The sequence below is a fragment of the Festucalex cinctus genome, chromosome 20, assembly GCF_051991245.1.
Source record: "Festucalex cinctus isolate MCC-2025b chromosome 20, RoL_Fcin_1.0, whole genome shotgun sequence".
In the NCBI taxonomy this organism is placed as follows: Eukaryota; Metazoa; Chordata; class Actinopteri; order Syngnathiformes; family Syngnathidae; genus Festucalex; species Festucalex cinctus.
In genome coordinates, this window is record NC_135430.1 from 16634621 (window position 1) to 16657837 (window position 23217).

Here is a 23217-nt window from a genome sequence, read left to right on the forward strand (position 1 = left end):
TTATCATCAGAAGGGACATGGTAACTGTATACGTCTAGCCACACTAATAGTGGCTAATACATCATCATACATTATCATCAAAAGGGACATAGTAATTGCATAAGACTAGACAAACTAAGTATCATCATAAGGGGCATGGTAACTACATAAAACGAGACAAATTAACAGTAGCTAATACATCATCATACATTATCATCAGAAGGGACATAGTAACTGCATAAGACTAGACTAAGAGTGGCTAATGCATAATCATCGTCATCATCATATATCATCATCATAAGGGGCATAGTAACTGCATAAGACTAGATTAACAGTGGCTAATACATCATCACACATCATCAGAAGGAGCATAGTAACTGTATAAGACCAGACAAACTAAGAGTGGCTAATATATCATCATACATTATCATCAGAACAGACATAGTAACTGCATAAGACTAGACAAACTAAGAGTGGCTAATACATCATCATCATACATTATCATATGGAGCATTGTGACTGTACAGGACTAGACAAAATAAGAGTGGCTAATACATCCTCATCAAATATTATCATCACAAGGGGCATAGTAACTGCTGGGTTTGGGTCATATAATTCCACACGCCACGTGACATAAAATCCCATAAATAAATGCTAAGAATGACACACATAAAGGCATGAATATATTAACGAGGCCCGTCAATAAGTGGAGATAGCAGTTCTCCCAACACACTGTTACCAAACCTTTTGAAAGGTGAACATGATTAACTGATTAAACACAAAACACATTAAGGTGTCTCATTAGGCTCAATCTTATTATGAGATGTTGCGACTGACATTGATGGGCAGGGACATTTTAATGATCTGAGCCCAGGGGTGCAACATTGAGCCCCGTCATTCTGACATCTCACTCGCCTGCGTTTGTGTTGTTCTTTATGGGAGGAAACAAAAGAAATATTCGTAAGAAAAAAAAATAGATTTCATTCCTCATGTATTGTACTTTTAATTTACATCTACATAGATAACTGCTACGGTAGTAACACATTTTGTTTTATTATTTGTGAAATTAACACCACAAACAGCTATTTTTTTTATGCCGTTCTTTTATCCAACTGATAATTTTCCAGGTGCACACAACGTTAAAACCATCAAATGTATATCCTGGTGGAGTTTGAAATGAGAAATGGGTCTAAAGATATGTTTGAAGGGGTAAAAGGTTGTCAGCAGAGAATTTCAGTTCTCGTGAAATGGTTGCTTTTTTTCACGTCTTGGACAGCTGCAATAACAGCGCAATTACATTTCACTCAACGCCAGCAGCGGGTCCTTTTCTCGGCATTCAATTGAGCTGAAGCAAATTGGACTCATATGGTTAAAATTTCACAGCGACAACATAGCTCAAAAAAGTACATCTGACGTACAAGAAGCGTAGAAGGAGAAATGATTCGAACTCGGGCTAAATTAGAAAAGGAGAATCTAATTAGACACACTGAATGGTTACAATGTTAATTTGGGAGGGAAAATGGACCATTTTTGACCAATTACTTTAAAATTGAAGGGTTGAGGTGGAAGATGCCATGCCAGGAAAGATGGCTGACAAATAACCAGGAGAGAAAATCAGTCACTTTAAAGGCATTAGACCAGGAAGTGGAATCGGATTATTCCATGGTAGGCCATGGAATAAAGTGCCATATAAAAGCATGACATTTGTTGAAATCAAATCAAGGAGACCACCGTGTTTGTTTTGATCCAATAAAAAGAAATATGGATGTAGATATGGCCCACTTTGCTCTCTCCTCCTTGTATAAAAGACGGTGTACTACACCTGTTTCAACACAAGAGTAATCACCGAGGCTGAGCCAGGAGGACGTTGTTATGACAATCATTTGCAGCTATCAAAAATATGAAACCAGGAAAGCAGCTGGTGGTGGGTGAAGTATTTAAAAAAAATCTAACCCAAGCCAAGGGTCAACATCTCAGGCATTATTTGAAGATAACTGGGAGCCATTTCAGTTGCTAGTGGGCAGAGTGAATTACAGTCGAAGATTCGGAGAATGGAAGTGAAATATAATCTCTGGGAAAAACATTTAAAAAAAATCCAGTTGGATTCTCTTTTCATCAAAGAAAAAGCATTGGAAAACAAAATACTAGGGAGATCCCATGAATTTGGGGAAGTTCAAAATGGCACCATCCTGAAGTTTCTAAGTTAGTGCAAATGGGAGTTAGATATTTAAATTAAACTCTTGTGATTGTGCCATTTTTTGACGCATAGACACCCATTATAATTCTTAATTTTTGATGCACTGTACAATTAATGTGTTATAGTGCATTTCCCAAGTTTTTCCACTTTATCCTTTCAGTACGACCTCAACTAAAAGTGGAAAATATAAAATGTGAGTTGAGAGTCATAAAAGCCATAATACACCAGGTGGCGCTAAAGAGCTAATTATCTTTTTTTTTTGCTTGAGCTGACTTATGTCTTTGCCACGGGACCACACTTGGCCCAAAAGTTGCCTTAACGTCAGGATTGATGGAATAGGGCTGTGTGTGTGTGGAAGCAGTAACAATCGCGTGCACACGCCTATGTACCAGTTCTTACTAAACTGGAACGATACAGAGAAGTTTTGTCGTCATTAGACTTGTGAGTTCATCTCAATTTTTCCCACCATTTAAAGTCTTCACTCCAAAAGTCAAGTCAGTGGCTAAAAGACGCTTATTAACGTCAAAAAAGTTGCAAATATTTAATGGCACGAAGACAAACTTTGTGCTAATAGACATGATTGTCCAAGCAATGGTAGATAGATATCATGATGCTAAATATAATTCAAGTAGGTTTCAATACCAGGTATGAAGCCTATAAAGCAATGGGGGAAACCGTATTAAGATTTGCTCTTTTGGCCTCACCCTTATATGTGGTCATGCTAACAGCAGATAATTATTTGATTTATTTCCTTCGAGAGCAAAAGTGACAAATGCAATATTGGAGAGGACTGAACAATTTATGGTGAGCATCTGGAAATCCCCTCCATCTCAACAAGAGAAGGGAGACGGAAAAATAAAAATAACGTGCATGAGGCGTTACTTGGCGTTTTTATGATGCACTACTCAGTCAACATTACATCATGTATCATTTACAGAATATTGTAAGCTATGTATGTTTCATCAAAATTTGACCCAAAGATCTACCAGATTGAATTCAGTCAGGCTGAAATACACTTTCGCAACAGTTCCCCTAATAAGTGCTAGAATTTAACATCGATGAGCCTGCATTTTAACAAGCGTTGCCTTTGTGACTCCTTGAAAAAAAGAAGACTAATAAAGTCCACTAATATAATAATAAAGGCTAGCCCTGTATCTTATTACCAGCGGAATAACGAGGGTATGCTCAACAGTGTCAACAATCACAAGCAATTAAGGAGCTCAGACGTTGAGAGAAAAATGCGGAGACTGCTTAGCGCTGTACAAACAGATAGTATCTCACTTTGACAGTGAGCATGGGAAGAAAGAGATTGGGAACATGATTGGGAAAGAAGTCCAATTTCAGATGTAAGCTAGATGCATGGAAATAAATCCAGAGCAAATAAATTTTGTCCTTTCAGTGCGGGTGGGGAATTGGTGGCGGGGAGCTTAACAGAAACCTTTTACGACAGTAACAAAAAAATAAACAGATTCTCGCCATGTAAGACAAACACTCCATACGGACTGGACTAAAGCCAATAACGTTGACATTCAAGCACTGCTAGTTTGACCAAATTTCACAGTTTAGTCCCGGTTCTTTGAAAAGCAGCAGTTGGTGATGTTATATTACTTTTGAATTTGTTTTGGGTCACCCGTCCCATCTTATTCAAAATGAGAAAATATTCGCATAAAAACAAATCAATAATGTCACTCAGTTTGAATATTAACTCTTTGACCGCCAAAAACGTTTAATAACGATCAGTAAATGCACGACGTATGCCGCCATGAACGTTAAATGACGTCAACTGAGTTTTTTATTTTATTAATTTTTTTTCTCAGTGCAACGTCTAAGTGCAGTGCTGCCTGGTCAATGGGTTGTGGAATCAAAAACACCCACTAACTATGGCCAGCAGATGGAAGCATTGTATTTCTTTTCGTGAATGATCAAAGCCTTTGTCATAGCAAATTTTTTTTGACAACGTGTGGCAGTAAAAGAGTTAAATATCTTGTCTTTGTGATGTATTCAATTTACTATAGGCTGAAAATGATGAGACAATTATTTTATTCTGTTTTCAATAATGTTTTACGCAATGTTCCAACATGTTAGAATTGGGGTACATGAAAAAAACCCCAACAAGTATCAATGTAGTTTAAAATTTAAGATTAAAGCAACAACAAAACAACGAGGTCTCAACGTTCGATGTTTTTAGCTGACATCATGTGTACTCATCGCACTCATTGCCCGTCATGGTTGTTCCAGCAGCGTGTTCAGTTTCCCAGACAGGAATGGGATCGAGTAATACGCAATTAGCTTCAAGTTAAAGGTTGCCACTTGGACATTTGTCAAGGAATTCTCTGTGAAGTCAGAACTGAAGACTTGATATCGTGTAAGGGAACACATCAACATAACACAGTATTTATTCCTGTAACGGGCGCATACTCACCCCTTCCTCCATTGAAGGGATGACCTTTTAACTCATTCACTCCCAGCCATTTTCACAGAAGCAATCCCGTTCGCTCCCGACTGTTTTACTGAATTTTAACTGATTTTGCAAGGCCCACAGAATATTGTGTTCAATTGCTATAAGAGCATTGAATCTATCAAAAGAAAGATTCAAGTCTCTTCTTTCATCAGGAAAGAAGAAATATGTTTCTATCTGTTACCGTTTTGCAGCAATTCGCATTAGAAGAGAGCTAAGTTTCATCAGTTTTCACAAATCTATTCAAAATTGTAAGTAATTGAGCTTTTTTCTACATGGCCCTGGTTGATCTCTTTTGCTCTGCTGCCACCTTCTGGCCGTTTGTGTAATAATTACCATTTCTGCAACTGTTCTTTGCAGTTGAGAGGCTGCATCAAAGCCTTCTGTATGCTTTAGCATAAAACAAAAAAACAAAAACAAAAAAAACAAAAACACGTATAAATACGTCTTTGGGACACTTAAAACATTAAAAAAAAACATATTTACACATTATTGGGAGCAAATGAGTTAAGGTCATGCCACACATTTATTTTTTGAAATCCCCGTGTTTTGGCAAGTTTTGGCAGTTAAGAAACAAATGTTTCAGGAGTTAAGACAACAAAACTCATTTCAGGGAACTGCTTTCTTTATAATTTATCTTTGGGAATGGGAAAGTGGTAGGCGTGAAAGAAGTTCGAACTTCTTCCTCATTCATTTCCGACCAACAATAAACAGTGATTCAGTATGGTCGCAACAAAAACTTCAGGCTGCTTTTTCTTCTGGTTATCTAAAATGGCGCTTCTTAACAACTGAATGTTTCTATGCACATGCGTGGACGCAACACTCACCCACGAGTGATCCAAGCTGTAAGGGTGCTTATGTTCCTCCATGTCGTCATCCTGCTTTGCTTGCTGGAACTCGTGCCTCAGCCTTTGTATCCGGTCATGGTTACTCGGAGCTGTCTGACTGCAGGAAGAGGGGAAGCAAGCTGGTTTCAGTCCAAATAGTGTAAGGTGCACATTTTTCATAGTAGAGTCATTGCAACTTGGATTCAGATTGACTCCAATCACTGTTTTGTCGTCTTGTGACTTGACAAACTAAGACTTTAGATTCAACTTGGACTTGGGAGTTAAAAATGTGGGCAAGGACTTGACCTTATTTTTATAATATACCATTACCGTATTTTCCGCACTATAAGGCGCACCTAAGCGGCTTCAATTTTTTCAAAAGCTGACCATGCGCCTTATAATCCAGTGCGCCTTATATATGGATCAAAATTGAGCCGCAACAGGTCTCGCTGTCAAGACGCTATCGGTGACCCTGCACGATCGGTGACGCGCATGCGCAGAAGATCCCGCCATCTTGGATCGCTAGCTAATATGAATACTTTACCTGAGAGAAAAATAATAAAACAGCTGTTTATTCATTTGGGGAGTGAATGGAGCTGTCAGAAAGCTGGTTTGTCATCTATTAATAAAGTTTGACTGACCTATCTGACTGTTTTGTTGACATTCACTTTAGCGCAGCACCATCTAATGGATGCATAACGTAATCCCAGCCTTATATATGGAAAAAGTTTTAAAATATGTCATTCACTAAAGGTGCGCCTTATAGTGCAGAAAATATGGTAATATTGTTTTATTTATGCTACTGTTTTAAATAGTAAAGTATCGCAAAATTTATGAAGCTGGCGCAGCTAGCTCCATCCCACCTAATTTACTGATATGGCTTAAGAGGGCACCACTGTGCATGTCTTTTTTTTTTTGGACGGGAGCTTTTTTTGGCACATTGTCATTAAACACTGCGAAAAACCTTCATTTACATCCCCAACATTAAACGGCCTTGAGAAGCCAGTCAATAGGAATCAATAGCCTTTCCTTCAGCTTAATCAAGCTCCCCTTTTATCACCAGCTACAGAGGCAGCGCACAACAAAATGCATAATTATGATGAGAAAACCAGCTTGGCTTCCTGCGTGTATGCATACAAAAGGGATGAAAGTGACAAAAAGGTTCGGAATGTCGGCGCTCGAGGTCGGGAGCTGCTGATGTGGGGAGTGGAGGCGAACGGGTGAGGGAAGGAAAGGGAGATAAAAGTCGAAAGGGGGGGGACGGGGTTTGGTGTGGAGTGAAAAAAAGTGAAAGGTTAATCAGGAGCATGTGAGAGAAAAGAAAAAAAAAAGCAGAACAAAGGCTGACATCAGCAGCGCTGTTATTGTACGTCTTCTAAAGCAGCGCTTACAGGCGCTACGTGGTGCAGGTGATTGTTTATTTGGCGACAGAGGATTCGTTAAATATCATTAAAAAGCACAATATACGGCAGAGATTTTGTGATCTGGCCTAAGTAGCACTTGCTGGTTATCCCCTCCTTTCCTACTGTCTTACCAAAATCAATTGTATTAGTTATACCCCATTTGCTTCCTATGGCTCATGTGAAAAGGAGTGCAGGAAGCGTACACTTTATATGGCTGTTGCAATTAAGTGGTCCACTAGAGTGAAAGGAAGCTCATGCTTTCAGTTATGTGAAAAGCTGCTCATTAGAAAATCAATGGGCTTCGTCCACTAATATCTTCCTACATCATTTTTTGTAATTTAATTTGTTCCGAAGAAAATTTGCCATACCTGAATTCTTATAAAACAAATCCTATTGTCATTTCAATAGAATACACCACGTCTCATAGATTTTCAATTAACAAAGTCAAATGTCCAGCCATGATTGGACATTAGATTGCAGAATTGGGTGCAAAGACAGGTCGCTCACACTGAAAAGTTCGTAGAGAGCATCAGTGGTGACTATAATATTATAGTCATAAAAATTCATAGATCACAACCTCTCTTAGCCAAGACATAGTAAAAATGGTCAGACACACAAGTCCAATTTATGTAATTATCTATATTCTTAAGCATCTGGCATCAGTAACAGCATCGGGCAAATGAGATGGGAATGGATGTGACTGACGGCACGTTGCGCCGGAAAATGACGGAAATACAAACCGCAACAAACGGACTCCAATGCTGACTCTTAAGTACCTTCTGTGCATGCGTGAGAAGTAATACCTCTCCAAACCATTGGCGGTGATAGTCACTATTCCGTATTGTTAGAAAAACCACCCGGACAGACATTATACATCCGAATGTAATGTTCAAAATGAACAAAATCGTAAAGCCTTTCAATCGTTTGCTGTTTTTTCTTTGGTCGTCATTTCCTGTTTTTTGCCCAATGATCTAATTTGCTATTGCAAACAGTCAATCAGAGTGCGCAAATTTCACGGCGGTCCGACACCGATTCAACATGTTGTATCAATCCGCCGAAAACGCTAACAAAGGTTACAACGGTGATTTGTACGTTGTACTTTTCGACTATCGACGTCGGATTGGTGTGTTGAGGACTTTACTCACTAACACATTAGTCAAAGAAAGAAAACCGTTTTGCTTTACTATTGCTTTGGATTGTTGTAGATTTGATGATCGGGTGTGGAATTGGCAAAAATCAGCAAAGCAAAATAAAAAAAAATGTACTGAAACGGCAATTCAACTATTTTTCAATAAACTATGAATGAAAATTGGCGAATAAGAAATCTGGGAGTAATGGGGGTGGACTTCGACCTAGAATTTCAAAGGCGGCCTCAGAAATAGCCACACCTGGGTGCTACAAAATTAATTCCTTGAAAAAGACGTGCGCAGGTTGATCAGCATTTGATCAAAACGGGGACAAGACACATTCATTAAAAAACAAAACATTAAGGCTTTAAAAGTAATGTGAACTTGTAAAATGTCAATATTTGTATCCGTTAATGAATGTAGCTTAGCTGCTGTGTTTCAGCGTATTTACATATCTCCCACCTGTGTTTTTTAACCTGAACTGTTGACAGAGGTCATGAGCCCTCTAAAGCTGCTTTTGGGGGCGGGTGCTGGCCTATGGATGCCCGTCGGTGTAATAGTCATCCTTTGATCCAGGAGGATTTGGCAGATGTCTCCAACACCACGGGGCTTAACGCAAGGACGCAAACAATGCCGCAGTCCCCGCTACTCGCTTCTGTCATGTGCTGAGTCTCAGTCTGACCCATAAACGCACACTAGCTAATAGAAGAATAATCTGATATACTTAACTCATTCACTCCCAGACATTTTCACAGAAGCAATCCTGTTCGCTCCCGGCTGTTTTGCAGGATTTTGACTGATTTTGCAAGGCCCAGAGAATATTGTGTTCTATTGCTATAAAAGCATGGAACCTAAAGAAAGATTAAAGACTCTTCTTTCATCAGGAAAAAAAAGTATGTTTCTATCTGTTTCCGTTTTGCAGCAATTAGCATGAGAAGAGAGCTAAGTTTCATCAATTTTCACAAATCTATTCAAAATTGTAAGTAATTGAGCTTTTTTTCTACATGGCCCTGGTTGATCTCCTTTGCTCTGCTGCCACCTGCTGGCCGTTTGTGTAATAACTACCATTTCTGCAACCGTTCTTTGCAGTTGAGAGGCTGCATCAAAGCCTTCTGTATGCTCTAGCATAAAAAAAAATAATAAAAAAAAAACGTATAAATACGTCTTTGGGACACTTACATTTAAAAAAAAACGTATTTACACGTTATTTGGAGCAAATGAGTTAATTTTCACATGAGCATATGTATGTCAGAGGATACAGACTAATTACAATAATTAAAAAAAAGAACGTTTTAATCACAAGTATAACATTTCAGGGAAGTAAAACGCTTTGCTTGTTTTTCTTTTCCAACCACCGGAGCTCCGGCATGTCTTTAAACTCCAATGTTATCTGATAACTGTTGATTGAAATTTTCAGCTTTATCTTCTTTATTACTTTGTTCTCAGTATCTTAGTGCAGCAGGAGATGGGATGGACTTGTTAAGGCTGCGCCCTCTGGCAATCTCGTACCAAGTCTTAGGCTGAGCTCATCTTTATTTCATCTCACTGTGGACTAACATTTAATTCAAAGACAGAAAGATAAAGGTTCCATTGGATGGGTGATGGACAGCCACTGAGACCTCCAGCGATGGCAGAAAAACGATTACATCTGCAATACATTTGGTTATTTTTACAAGGGGAAGAAGGGTGAAGATGAAACTTTTTTTTTTTTTTTTATTCTTCTGAGAAAATTTGCACACCAGGATTGTGTAGTCTTTTCTTTTGTTTTCCTCTGATATGTGTCAGGAATTCACTTCAGCCCCTCCTCCCCATCCCGTCCCACTAGCTTGGTAAGAGACAGCTGCAGGCTGGACAAAGGCCCAATAACAGTCCGGATTTATCAGGCTATGACTTGACCGAGTTATCCATGCGACTGGTGCACAAGCAGTGGGCCTCGTCAGCTTCTGCAATAAGGGACTGCTGCTGTTAGGCTATTAATGATTGGCTGTTTGTGTGCACGCGGAATCCTTGAGGGGCCTAAGAGGCATCAACTGGGATGCTAGCCAAAAATGTGGTCAGTGAAGACTTAATAATTACTAAGTAATAGTTTTTACTGCAGGGATGAACATTTTCTACTCAAAACCAAATGTATAGATTTAATTTGTCCTTGGGACCCAATCTTTGAAAAATGCAACAAGTATTGTCATAAAAAGACAAATAATACAGTATTAAAAAAAAAAAAATCCACTAAAATACTTAGCTTAGACCAGTTTTCGACTTATTTTCCATTTGCTCTGCATTGTTTTGTTGGTATTTGGTCATTATTTATGATTTATTTTGGAAAAAAAATATATAAAAATTGGTTCTGCCGGAATGGAAAATTCTGGAGGCTAAGGACGAGGAATTTATGATAAGAATCTGAGACCCACTAAGCTGTATTGCCTGAAGAACACAAACAGTCTAAAACCACCTAATTCATCATTTGCTTTTGTATTCACAAAAAAAAAGAGCTAAAAACTGAATTCTTCTGAAATTATTTCATTTGAAACCACTCTTGTGTCTGTTCTTCACTTCTTTGATTAAGTGACTGTCTCAACTCTTTCTCAAATGTGTCTAACCTATTTTCAAATCTATCAAATCAAATAATTTCAATCTTCAGGTGACATAATGCTGCACAACTGTCTGCCCCAAAATCAGGGACATTTTTACAGCATTTCTCAGACAGTTGAATACATTGGTTAATATTGCTCAATTACAGATGACATGGGGACAGCATTGATTTCTGAGAAATACAAACGTGACCATATTTGGGCATACAAGCAAATGTAATTTTGACAACGTAGCAGAAAACAATTTTCCTTTTCTTTCCAGGTTGTTGGAGTGTAGACAAACCCCGAATTTCAGTGCAGCCATCGAAAGCAGCCTTTAGAGGCTAACAAGCAAGCATCTTGTCTATTATAAGGGCACCGAGGTCCCAGAGGTTCCATCGAGAATGTCGACAATTGGAAAGTATCTCATTTACTCAAGCACAACACCATACATTGGTAAATACTGAACAACTGTTCACTTTCTAAATGTCATTGACTCACACTCTGCAGGTGAGCCTTGACCCAATGCAGAGTCACTGCCACTGCTCCTTCGACATATAATTAATGAAAGAGGCACGGGGGGGATTCTTGTCAGAGCACAAGCAAGGGTCAGGGCCATTTTAAACAAGAGAAATATTGATAGTAATAAAACAGAATTAAAAAGATGGAGTAAAATGATTTCCTTGCTCCCGGCACAGCTGGTCGCGGATTTAAGTGGTGAAGACTGGAAGAGGGTGAGGGGGGGCCGTAAGCGGGTGTTACTTCTATTCTTTAGAGTGAATAGACGTACAGAGTATGACATTGGGGACGAGGCACCAATTGGTCTTCTACTCCATTACTGGAATTAAGTCTTGGAGCCATAATCTTAAAGACAAAATTAAGGAAGAGGAAGTAGGCACGAGGTCAAAGTTCCTGACCTTTAGTAATGGCAAAGTAGGCATATGAACAGAAGGGAAAAATATGGCTGGCGGCATCATTTCAATTTAGGATATCAATATTGTGGGATAATCAATGGTAGGTTCAAGAGGTTGGCATATACTGACATATGGACTTGTCAGTGATCACATATCGCTTTGAAGTGATTTCACCCCCATTAATCATCACCAAATTGGTGACAACCAGTCCATCGAATTTATGACTAGTTTGACTTTTAGAATGTGTATTACATATTCAATGTAGAGCCCCAGTTGGATGAACTCCATTTTCATCCATTTTCAATGAAGCAACACTTCTTGATTGATTTTGCAGGCTCCACAGAAAGTTGTGTTCTATTGCTACAAAAACGTGGAACCTACCGAAAGATTAGAGTCTCTTCTTTCAGCAGGAAAAAAAAATACATTTGTATCTGTTTCTGTTTTGCAGCAATTAGCATTAGAATATAGTTTCATCAATATTCACATTCCTGGTGAAAACACTGGCATAAAGAGCTTGTTGCAACATGGCCCTGGCTGATCTCTTATACTCTGTTGCCACCTGATGGTCATTTTAGTCATAACTACCATTGCTTTAAGCCACCTCATCATGTCAGAAGCTGCATCAAAGTATGCTCTTGCGTTTTTGGGAGTGAAGGACAAAGTATTTAAATTTAAAAAGTCTTTCACGGATTTGTTTGAATGAGTTAAAAACATGTTTAAACACTATTTTAGTAACAATTGTCTCAAAAAGTGTTCACACCAATATACAAAACCCGACCAGATAAGGGTGGGCCTCCACCAACTCACAATGTCACAGGCTAAATATAAATGCCTCCATTACGCTATCTTCCATCAGTATCGAGGAGGTTAACAGATGTTAATGGCCCTTCAACCCTTGACCCTCACATTCATGACATCATTATCAAGCCTACCAGACATAATGTTGACATGTCACTGCTATGATCAATGGCCGTCGTGGCGCTCTGCCTTAATGAAGCCTTAATGCTGCCTTAAACTGCTCAAGCCACAGCGGGCCCTGGCATCCCATTGCCGCACTCTGTTCAATGTGAGAAGGCATTCATCATCTTGTATCGGGCATCCATCAATCAATAGCCTCTGTGACATCTGTTACAGCTTTAATAACCTCCTGTATGGGCTACTACTTCCTGGAAAGACACAGCAATAGTCACGGATATGATTTCAACGATCAAGACTGTTGGTCATCACTTCCCTTGTGACCAAAATGCTAATAAGTAAGTCAGTCAATATCTATACAGACAAAGTATATGTCTCCATCAGTGGTTCACAGAACCCTTATTTATAGGAAAATAAAAATATTGTCCAAGCAATGATGGAGCAGGTGGTATCGTCGCAAATCATTACTTTCCCCGTATTTTGTTTCTTCTACCCGTCATATTTGAAATCCAAAACTGAAGCATCACAAGAGCCGCCTGAGACTTAATTAGCTTCAGTCCCATAAAAAGCTCCGGGTCGCCAGTTCATTTCATGGCATGGTCCCTCTTTGGCAAGACTATGTGGGCAAAAACCCAATAAGGTGTCCCCTATTTTAAATGAGACACAGCAAAAGCACTCAGCCAAGGCTCTGTAATGTGCCTTGTAATGGCCGCGAGAATTTTTCAAGCCCTGTTAGGTGACACACTAATTGAAATGAGATGAGGGGCATTGATGACAAAAGACCGTCTCCTTCAGGTGGTTTAAAGATATGGCTGACAGTGAAGGGATGTCATGCATTTTCCCCCAGACAAGCCGCAGAGGATTAACCCCGCCCCCTAGCCAAATGCAGCCAAAAGAGACCAGGCGGTCATGGGCTTGGGCGCAGATGGTGACTATATGCTCGTGGACATGTGAATGAATGCCCCAGTGAGTCCCACCTACATTTAGATACTGTTATTAGAAATGCGCAGAACTATCCAGACACGGCAGCATGGGAACAAAAACATTAACAAGGTATGTGCCTTTTAATTAAAAGGCAAGTTGGGAGAACTCTAAATAGTGTTTTGTTTTTTTCTGAACCTGCTGAATGAGCATATCGCCTCCAGTTATGGGAAAACCACTACCTTCTAATGCACTCATCAATAATTGCCCTTTGACAACTTGCTGTTACCTTTCAGTGTGAAGGCATTAAGAAAACATTGGTTTTAAGTGTTACAATGGTTCAATGTCAAGACTCTTGGCATGAGTTTATTGTACAGTGCTTGACCATGGACTAAATTAAGATATTTCTTCTCTTGGTGATTATTGTATTTATTGTTAACTGTATACTGTAAAATAGAATGGACGATCTATGGAAATCAGTCATGTTACTGGAATAGTGGTGCATTTACATTTTTTTGTCATTACTGGAATGTTCATGAATGTCCCGGATTGAATAATTAACTAAGAGCCATATTGACTGTAGCCATAAATATAAACTGTTGTTAACGGGCTCAAGGATAAACTGAGTGGGAAATTGGATTGGAACTCTTGTGGTTTTGCATTTGAAAATATACATTACATAAATGAAACGTCCCATGCCTTCTTACGGCTCCCCTACAGATTCTCTCCTGTAACTTAGTCTGACCACTTCCAAACGTGATCTAACTGGTATATATATACTTTTGGAAGTCTGCACCAAGATGTGGGAGGATAGTCAGTCACATCCCTCATCACATTTTACCAGTAAACTAGACTAAGTGCAATTTCTGGAGAAATTGTGTGGGAATGCTGAAAGCTTAATGCTAATAGGTGAATGCTAAGATTTGAATGCTTGTGGAATGCTTATGAAGTAAATTGAGAGATAAATTATGAAATGATGACCTCCTGGTTACTGGTCAATGCACTTTACCAGTAAACTAGACTAAGTGCAATTTCTGGAGAAATTGTGTGGGAATGCTGAAACTTTAATGCTAATAGGTGAATGCAAAGATTTCAATGCATGTGGAATGCTTATGTAAATTGAGAGATAAATTATGAAATGATGACCTCCTAGTTACTGGTCAATGAACTTTGCCAACTATGCCACTGAGCAGTATCAAACACCTGGTAATGATGATCAGTTATATGTATGGAAGTGGGCGTGGAAAGTGATACTTGGAAAAAGTTCACTGTCTGCCCCATTGAAAATGAATGGGGAAAAGTTGATATTTAATGTTAAATTGTGCGAATACTGTAAGTAATGTGGAATTAGACAATAAATACCCCGGGAGGCGTGAATTTTTGAAGCTAGTTGAAATTTGAACAGTGTAAGTCGGAAGTATTGTATGGGAGTTGTTTCACGGCAAAAAAAGTGTGGAGAATAAAAATCACAATAACGTAGTATAGAAGTATGCATGACTTTCAGGACAGATTAAATTAGGCACCAAAAAACCCAAATAGAAACAGCTTTACAAGTGGCATCTTCTGTTGCGGTCCCATTAGATCGGAAAGATTCCCGAAGAACAGCTTAATCAGGCCTCAAAGGCGTGTTTATACAGTATGGCAACGCTTAACTCGTGCCATACTCTGGGATCTTGTAAAGATTAATGAGAGGGGTGAGAAGAGAGAGAAAGTGGATTGATGTGTAAGAGAGAAGGAAACACAGCTGGTAGCAGTAAACAGCAGTTGCCAATTGGCCGACGTTCACACAGCGTTAATTTCCCAAAACGGGGTATGACATCCATGCAGAGAGACGCAAAGCCACCTTAAGTTTGGTTAAACTAAGGTCATCTTGACATTTTGTGCTATTAATTTCTAAGTTCTGAACATTTGTCAAAAACAAAGACGAAGAACATAAACAAAAAACGTCAAATACACAGATGGCAGATTTGTTTTGATGTATGGCCAAGTGTTAACATTTACTTAGGAACCAATGAGTGAATATCTAATATTTTATAACATCCAACAAAAACGGTCTATAAAACTGATTAACATCATTCCTTTTATGAGCTTAAATATGTGCACATTTATGTGCTTTGACTGTGTGTGGCCTGTCCTTATTGATATAAAGACCTACAATGTTTTTCTCCGCTTGAGTATTACCAAGTAAAATCTGGTCACTCCATCCCTGGCAGGTTAGATTTTCCTTTACATTTGCTCTAAGTCATTACAACATTTTATAAAAGGGAGATTTTCAAGCTTGTGTAACGTAAATTGGCAATCTCTTCACCCAGTCAAACGCTCTCTCTCCGTTGCTTCTATCAGTCATGGCGGTCTTTGCAAAGTCAAGCGCTAATGGCTCGAGATGGCGATTTCTTTACAGGCAATTTCAGATTCATTTCCTGGGTTGGATTTGAATATGAGCGTGGAACGGGCCTGGTCCAGACAAGTAAGCTTCCTTTGTCTTGGATGTGAGTGGGCAGATATTATGTGACAGTGATGGTCGTAATGAGACCTTGCCACATACTCCGCGAGGGCTGTGCCCTTTCAAGAGGACATTCGCAGATAATCAACTATAGACCTATACTCATCTCCTTGGATGAAAAGGCATGCAGAGGAACAGTGAGGGGAGAAAGGGGAATAATGTAGTCATCATTACTGTCATGACCGTCAGACAGTCTGAGTCTCTCGTAGTCTTCTGTCCCAGCATGCAGCGACAAGGGAGGAGATTGTAATGACACGCAAGGGATACTTTTTTTGTTGAAGTCGCTATGCTGCCAACTTTGTGGGAACCGTTTGGTGGGGAAGACCCTTTTTTGTTCCAGCAAGCCATGTTCAGATGGGTTTAGTGTGGAACTACTTGATTGGCCCAATGCAAGTCTTAGAAAGAGAATGCACCCTAATGTAGGTTGATCCGATTTTCAAAATAAAAAAGTGAGACGCTACAATTTTCGCTGAATATCAAATATGCAATGCTTTCTCCCTAGGAACTATTGATAACAAAATCAAATGATAGTCAGTTTGGTGGCTGTGTTATTACTAGTGTTGTTCCGATACCGATATTGGTATCGGCAGAGGTGCCGATACTGCATTAAAACAGTGGTATCGGTATTGGTGACTACTCACAAGTAACATGCCGATACCATTAATTCCAAAGCTAATATAGGATTTTGGATGCAGCATCTTGTGTCTTGCTCGTGCATGACATTCACTGATATGTGACATGTTCACTGCATGCCGATCTAAGAATGTTCTGAATCAATGGCAGGACAGCTTTTTCATGTTGAGGAAAAAAAACCTTAGGCATCGGTATAGTATCGGTATCGGCCGATACTGCAAAGCTGGGTATCGGAATCGGTATCGGGGGCCAAAAAACAGTATCGGAACAACACTAGTTATTACTTTAGCCAATGCCAAATCGATCTTGATTGGAATTTCAACAGCTGTAATTATGAAAATGTACTCGCCATTGGAAATATGCCGGCAGAAAAGCTCAGCTTGCATTGGCTCTGACTGGCAATAGCAGCATTACACTAGTAGGACTAAATTTCCCGTGATTCTTAGACACAAAATTAGTTCTAGTTCCGGTATGATGCAAACGTAAATGTGAAAGTGAATAAGTAAGAATTTAACAATTAAATTCCATTTTACCGGTTATTGGATTATAATATGAATCGATATGACAACTGTGTGGTGGCCCAAACAATTGGCTTGTTGACTGAGATAATTGAAAAAAATAAAAATTAATAAAAAATAAATAAATAAATAAATAAAAAAAGACGCCGGGGCGGGATTTGTGGAAATAACAAGAAATATGAAATATGACAATAGTGGTGGACGTGTTATACAGTATGCAAGTCAAGATGACACTTTTATAGCAAAGCCTGTCACCCACGTCATCGTCTTGGTGGTCCTGCTCTGACTATCAGGCTGCATGGAGACAGTGACATTAAGTAAGAAACATTAGTATGGATGTTGCCAAGTTCCCTTTTAATCTAATTAAGCTAGACTTACATGCAAAAAGTGCAATGAGAGGGGCAAAATAGCTGATCCTCATTTGGAGTTTTGCTAACGAGTTGTCATAAAAAAAGATTCATGTGTAGAGTTCTCAGCTCTACCGCCCCCCCCCCCCCCAAGAGGCTTGTTCCCACGCCTGTGCATCACAAGACGCATCCGGAAACTGTTGCATTCTTTTCCTGAAACACGGGCCACTGAACGCGCTCCAACTTAATAGAATAAAATTGTGATTTATGAAGAGCTTTGCTCCAGGAGGTTTCAGTGCCATGGTAACTCGGAGAGAGGTAAGGTCGGAGGGCCGGTTGAATGAGATCAACCGAATGGCTTGAAAAGAAAGTTGACTTTCAACCTCTCACTGCGATTTTTCATTGAGCCTTTACTAGGCTGGCACATGAAGGTAGAGTTTGAATAGGGAGGTCAAAGTCCTCTTCATAAATTAAGAATATCTTTGTCATTGGTGTCATTCAGACTAAAGACATTGATGTCACGAATGGCACAAGTTCATGATTTTAACGTACAAGTGTGGAAAGGGGTCTTTATTTTTTTTTCTCTTCCTTTTATTTCTGGCTGTAGCTGTTTTCCATTTACTCGACTGCTTTTGTTTCGCTCCCCCTTCCATCTCCACTTTGGCTTTCATTGCCAGACCACACTATGACTAGCGACAGTGCAGCCATTCATTCTGCCGGTAAGCCAATGTGGCGCTCGTGATGCTCGCTGTGTGGTTGTTGTGTTTCGTCTGCGGAAGGTGGGCCTGTGCCACGCTGCTCTGTGCGGGGCCAAAGCTTGCTCCTATTGTCTGCTGTCATATGGTCGCCAGCAAGAACACGGAGATAAGGCCGTCCTCACGCTGTTCCCTGACCTTCTCAGGCACCCAGCTGGCAGTAAATGCAGCAATAATTATTATCCCAATTACCCCGGCCAACTCTGTCTCCTCTTTGTGTGCTCAGGGTGGGGTGGGGTGGGGGGGTCCACGGAATTACTCGGGGCGTATACTGTGAAGGGAGGTCCAACACAAAAGGAGACCACTAAGCAGTTAGTCTCATGCTGCCTCTTATGCTATATTAGTCTAATAGAGGGTCTATACCAGGGGTGTCCAAACTTTTTCATTTGAGGGCCACATACAGAAAATCAGAAGGACGCAAGGGCCACATAATGTTATGAAGAGAAATTGTGTTTAGTCCTAAAAATTGTACAACTAATTTATTTGTTTGTTTGCATATTTAGAAAAATGCTACAGCATATAAACCAATTTATTTTTTAATTCTGGCAGTCGGGTTATTATAGTTTTGGAATTTTTCATTTTAGTTTTTATTTTGATTTGAGTTTTTTTTTTTATTTAGTTAGTTTTAATCAGTTTTCAGGGTGGTTCTGTTAGTTTTTGTATTAGTTTTAGTTCTTTAATAAATGCTTAGTTTTAGTTTAGTTAGTTTCAGTATTAGTTTTATGTTTTTTTTATGTGTATTACTTGTGTGCAATATTTAAAAAACACCATGGGCGTGACGACATTATTCCGGTTTATATCAAAATAAATCTACTATAAATCACATTTAAAATAATCCCCAAAGGCTCATGCATTAAATGAATGACAAAAAACGAAGGACATTTTTGCTATAATTATAGTTAGTTTTATATTAGTTAGTTTTGTAAACAAAAAATGTAGTTTCAGTTAGTTTTATTTTTTTTTAAAAAGCATCTTCGTTTTTATTTTATTTCGTTAACAAAATTGTTTTTTGAATTTTAGTTTTTTCGTTAGTTTTAGTTAACTAAAATAACCTTTTAATAGCACCTGTGTTTTTCGACACCCTCCCTTCTTACTTTGACCATCTCCAAACATTTTGGTTTTTATTTTATTTGAACCGAGTCAAATGCCATTTTTAGCATATGTCGCGGGCCACTAAAAAAAATGGACGGCAGGCCCCAAATGGCCCCCGGGCTGTAGTTTGGACACCCCTGGTCTATACATTTCTTGCACCATTATGACTTGGGCAGAAGAGATTGGATAAACAAAGGTGTGAATGCCAATTAATGAATGAAGGCTCAACCCATGCTCCCAAAGGGGAGCACAGTATGAGCCTGGAAAACAAACAAACAACAACAAAACAAGTTTTGAACTGAGACCAGTAAATAAGATGCACATAAATATGCTGTAAAAAAAAAATCAACCTTTAACACATTCACTGCCAGCCCAGCAAAAATGCCTTATTTGACGTCTTTTTCCGTCAATGGCAGTCAATGAGTTAAGATGAGATGTAACCAAAATTGACGGATTTTTAAGCAAAATTTGCCTTAAAAAAGAAAAAAGGAAAAAAAGGATGCTGCAATATAATCACAAAATATATTGGCACATTGTGTTTAACAGTGTACGTTTTGTGCAAGAGTGTAAATCAGCTTGGTAACAAAGCAGTCATACAATAAAAGCGATACGAAAAAGATTGGCACGAGCGTTAACAAAAAAAACACTGGCGGCATCATTTGTGGCAAAAATGTCTCCCTCATCAGCTCATCTTATCGCTCTACTTTTATTGCTTTTTCCTCCCGGTGGTGAAAAGCTGAGACTGCTGGGGATGTTGCTGATTCCGCCCCAAAGATTTTTATCCCGACTGAATGTCACAGGAGCTTTGGGGTGCTCAGATCACTTTCGAAAACTGTATTTTATTGTGTCGTTTTGCTTCAGGGCTCCAGCAGCATAGAATGGGAAGGAAAGGGGGAGTTGTATCATATCCATGCCCAGATGATGATCTCACTTATCTTCTTGGAATCTTGTCACGGTAACAGTGAGATAAATATAATGAGCTAAAAGTCATGATTGGGGAAAAAAAAAAAAAAAAAGTCATGGAGGTTTATCACTGATGTGTCGAAATATAAAAATACAATTCCAACTCCAACTTTATCCTGTCAGTTCTTGTTCTCTCCTCTGTAACAAAACATATCCGCAGACTATAATTTACAGCCGGAGGTGTTTCAAAGAAGCAATTCCGGTGCTGAGGTTGGAGTAAACTGTCATATTTTTAAAAAATCCATTTAAGTCATAGCAGTATGGAAGAGAATGACTTTACGAAAACAACAAGCCACTAAGCAAAGCCACTGAACATTGCAGGTTGGATTTGAAGAGATTAGCCTGCCGGCACTTATATTTAAATGCCTCGATCTGGCCTTGCTTCCCTCCATCACATCGTCTACGCTCAAATGCAAAGAAGGGAGCGGCAGGTTTGATTCGAGTGGGGTTGAGGATTAGGTCCGAGCAATCTGGCCCCCCTTTCGTCAAGGAACAAAGCCGCGGCTGGAAGGTGCATCATGCAAATGGTGTGAATAAAAAGGCAGAAATAAAAAGAGACAGATAAGGGAAGTGCCACCCCGCCACTCTGCAGTTCATTAGCTCAGCGTTGTTCAGGTAATAGCACGAGGACAAGGGGGGCAAATGGATTTTCTGGTGTCGACGGGCTTCCTCCAGAAGATTTACAGCCAACTAAAAGTAAAAACTCCACTGTTATTGTTCAGATTTGAAAGTGGGAAACATGAACCAGCTTCCAGCGTGAGCCATAAAACATTGGTGGGACACAAACATTGACGTAAATCTGTTACAGCTCATGATTTTTTCACTCAGCCAAAACACATTTTGATTTTATCTACAATATGAACCGAAACGCAATGGAATGACTTCGATAAATCAATCATACAACACAGGTATTTCCCCATAAATCTTAATGCAGATCTTAAACAATTCCAATACGGCCATTTTGTGAAAACCTTTGAGATAAACTCGAACTGAGACATATGCAAGCACAGACTTCACAAATATTCTGCAGGATAAATTCCCACAGACACTCCAAAATATTGCACAAAGTCTTCCCAGAATACAAGTAGTTGCTGTTTTAGTTGCGAAAGGGGAAGAAATTTTCCACTACTTTTGTCTATATACAGTAGTTAATGAAGGGATGACATGAACATAAATGCTAAACGCTCTCAAAGGTCTTGTAGCTTCTCATGTCCTCTCGCTCGTAGCAAGGATACAGTTGGGCTTCCCCGTCTGTCTGTTCCTTCAGCATCCTCTCCCTTGGTGCACACGTACTGTGCAGTATGTGCGCATTGTTTCCAACTAAAGATGGAATAACATCAACCGGGGAGATTACAGAGGAATGCTGACCTTTGCTTTGGAAAATATGGCTGGGGATGGGACCCGAGTTTGACCATGTATAGCGAATGTCCAGGAATAACTGGTTACATTTACATGCAGGGAATAACCCTTTGAAAACCTGAATAATGGCAACATTTGGGTTTTGAAAGGCCATGTAAACACGTAGAAACACAAATATGCTCTTATTTGTGTTTAAAAAAATAATAATACTGCTATCCGATCTGTATCCACAAAGTAAAGAGTCCAAATTTTATGGGCCAATGGGAGGAAAAAAAAAAAAAGTGTTACTTTTGTAATGCACCCCATTGGTGAGTTCAACTTTTTTGCAAACAATGTGTGAAACCATCTCGAATTGATGAAAATTGCCACTGACAAATAGTGCTGGCAAAACACATGCACATGCATGACCTTTGACCCACGTCGCCTTGGGCATCTTGGATCGGATATCCTTTCAAATCCATAAGTGATCTTGGTTTGACATCGGACCGGGTTGAGAGGTGACAAGGAACATGTACTGATTTAACCTTTGACCTCAGCTACTACAGCAGCTGTGGACATTATTGAAAATCAAAAGGATTTTTTTTTGGGGGGGGGATAAATGGGAAGTTGATCAAAATTTTCATCAAAGTAATGATCACAAAATGCTTGAGGCTTTGGGGTTTCATAGTATCAAAATTTCGGACTTTAAAAATGACATGTTTCTTCTTATAATTAGAACTTTATTTTTTTCCAGTGCGTAAACACAACATTACAATCGAGAATATTTATCCTATTGCATCAATTGATCGACTAGGATGGCAAGCGTTGTGGCCACCGCTGACTCCTGTAAAAGGGACGGACTGCTCGATGAAAATAAATTATGTGTTAAAATATTATTCTGATGCAGGGCCTTAAGTGCATATTGATTGGCAATTATTTGTAATAACAGCGGAGAGGGAGGGCCAACGCCATCCATTACAGTGAGGGGGGGGGGGATCAATGTAGGCAGAACGTGGTAAAAAGCATGGTGGCCATTTTTCTGTCAAAGATGATCATTAGCAACAAGAAGAAGAGAAACCCGTTTTGCTCAGAACAACCTTGACGGAGCTAAATAAAAAAATATATTAATTGACCTCACTACTCTTTTGCTACCACAGCAGGACTAATATATTCCTTTCTGGAATGTCTCATGTCTTTCATGTAAATACTGACTACCTTAAAGGTGTAAAATAAACAAAACAGAGCTCATTCCTGAGCTGACTCGCATTCATAGCAAAAAAAAAAAAAAAAAAAAAAATGTCAATGCTATTCAAGCAACCACCAAAAAGCTTCCAGCTACATTTTGATACACAAGAAGCATTATGGTGAGAAAAAAAACACACACAAGAAAAGTGAATTTTCCACAGTAAGGAGAAAAAAGATGTATAAAAGGGGATCTCTAAACAGATAAATCCAAGCCTGCAGGCCCAAGTAATATAAACCAGCTTAGCTACCCACCGTGTGTCACCTACACACATATACCAACGGAAGAAAGAAAAGCAATCTCATCCTCCCATTATGATTTGATAGCTCAAATTGTAGCAACAATCCAAAGCTTATCCTTGGTTTTGTGGAGCCTAAAGCGCTACCACTGGGTAACGGGGAACAAGGGGAAGATGCTATAGCTGACAACAAAATGACCATTAACTCATTCACTCTCAGCCATTTTCACAGAAGCAATCCCGTTCACTACCGGCCGTTTTACTGGATTTTGACTGATT

General features: G+C 39.3%; 1 protein-coding gene across 3 annotated transcripts in view; it reads right to left on the reverse strand.

Moving 5' to 3' along the window:
- LOC144009223 (partitioning defective 3 homolog) overlaps positions 1-23217 on the reverse strand; it is a 270024-nt gene that overhangs the window by 9211 nt on the left and 237596 nt on the right. For all 3 annotated transcript variants that reach the window (XM_077508825.1, XM_077508824.1, XM_077508826.1), the window contains one exon: positions 5462-5579. In XM_077508825.1, coding sequence (XP_077364951.1) covers positions 5462-5579 — 118 coding nt within the window. The remainder of the gene's footprint in view (positions 1-5461; positions 5580-23217) is intronic.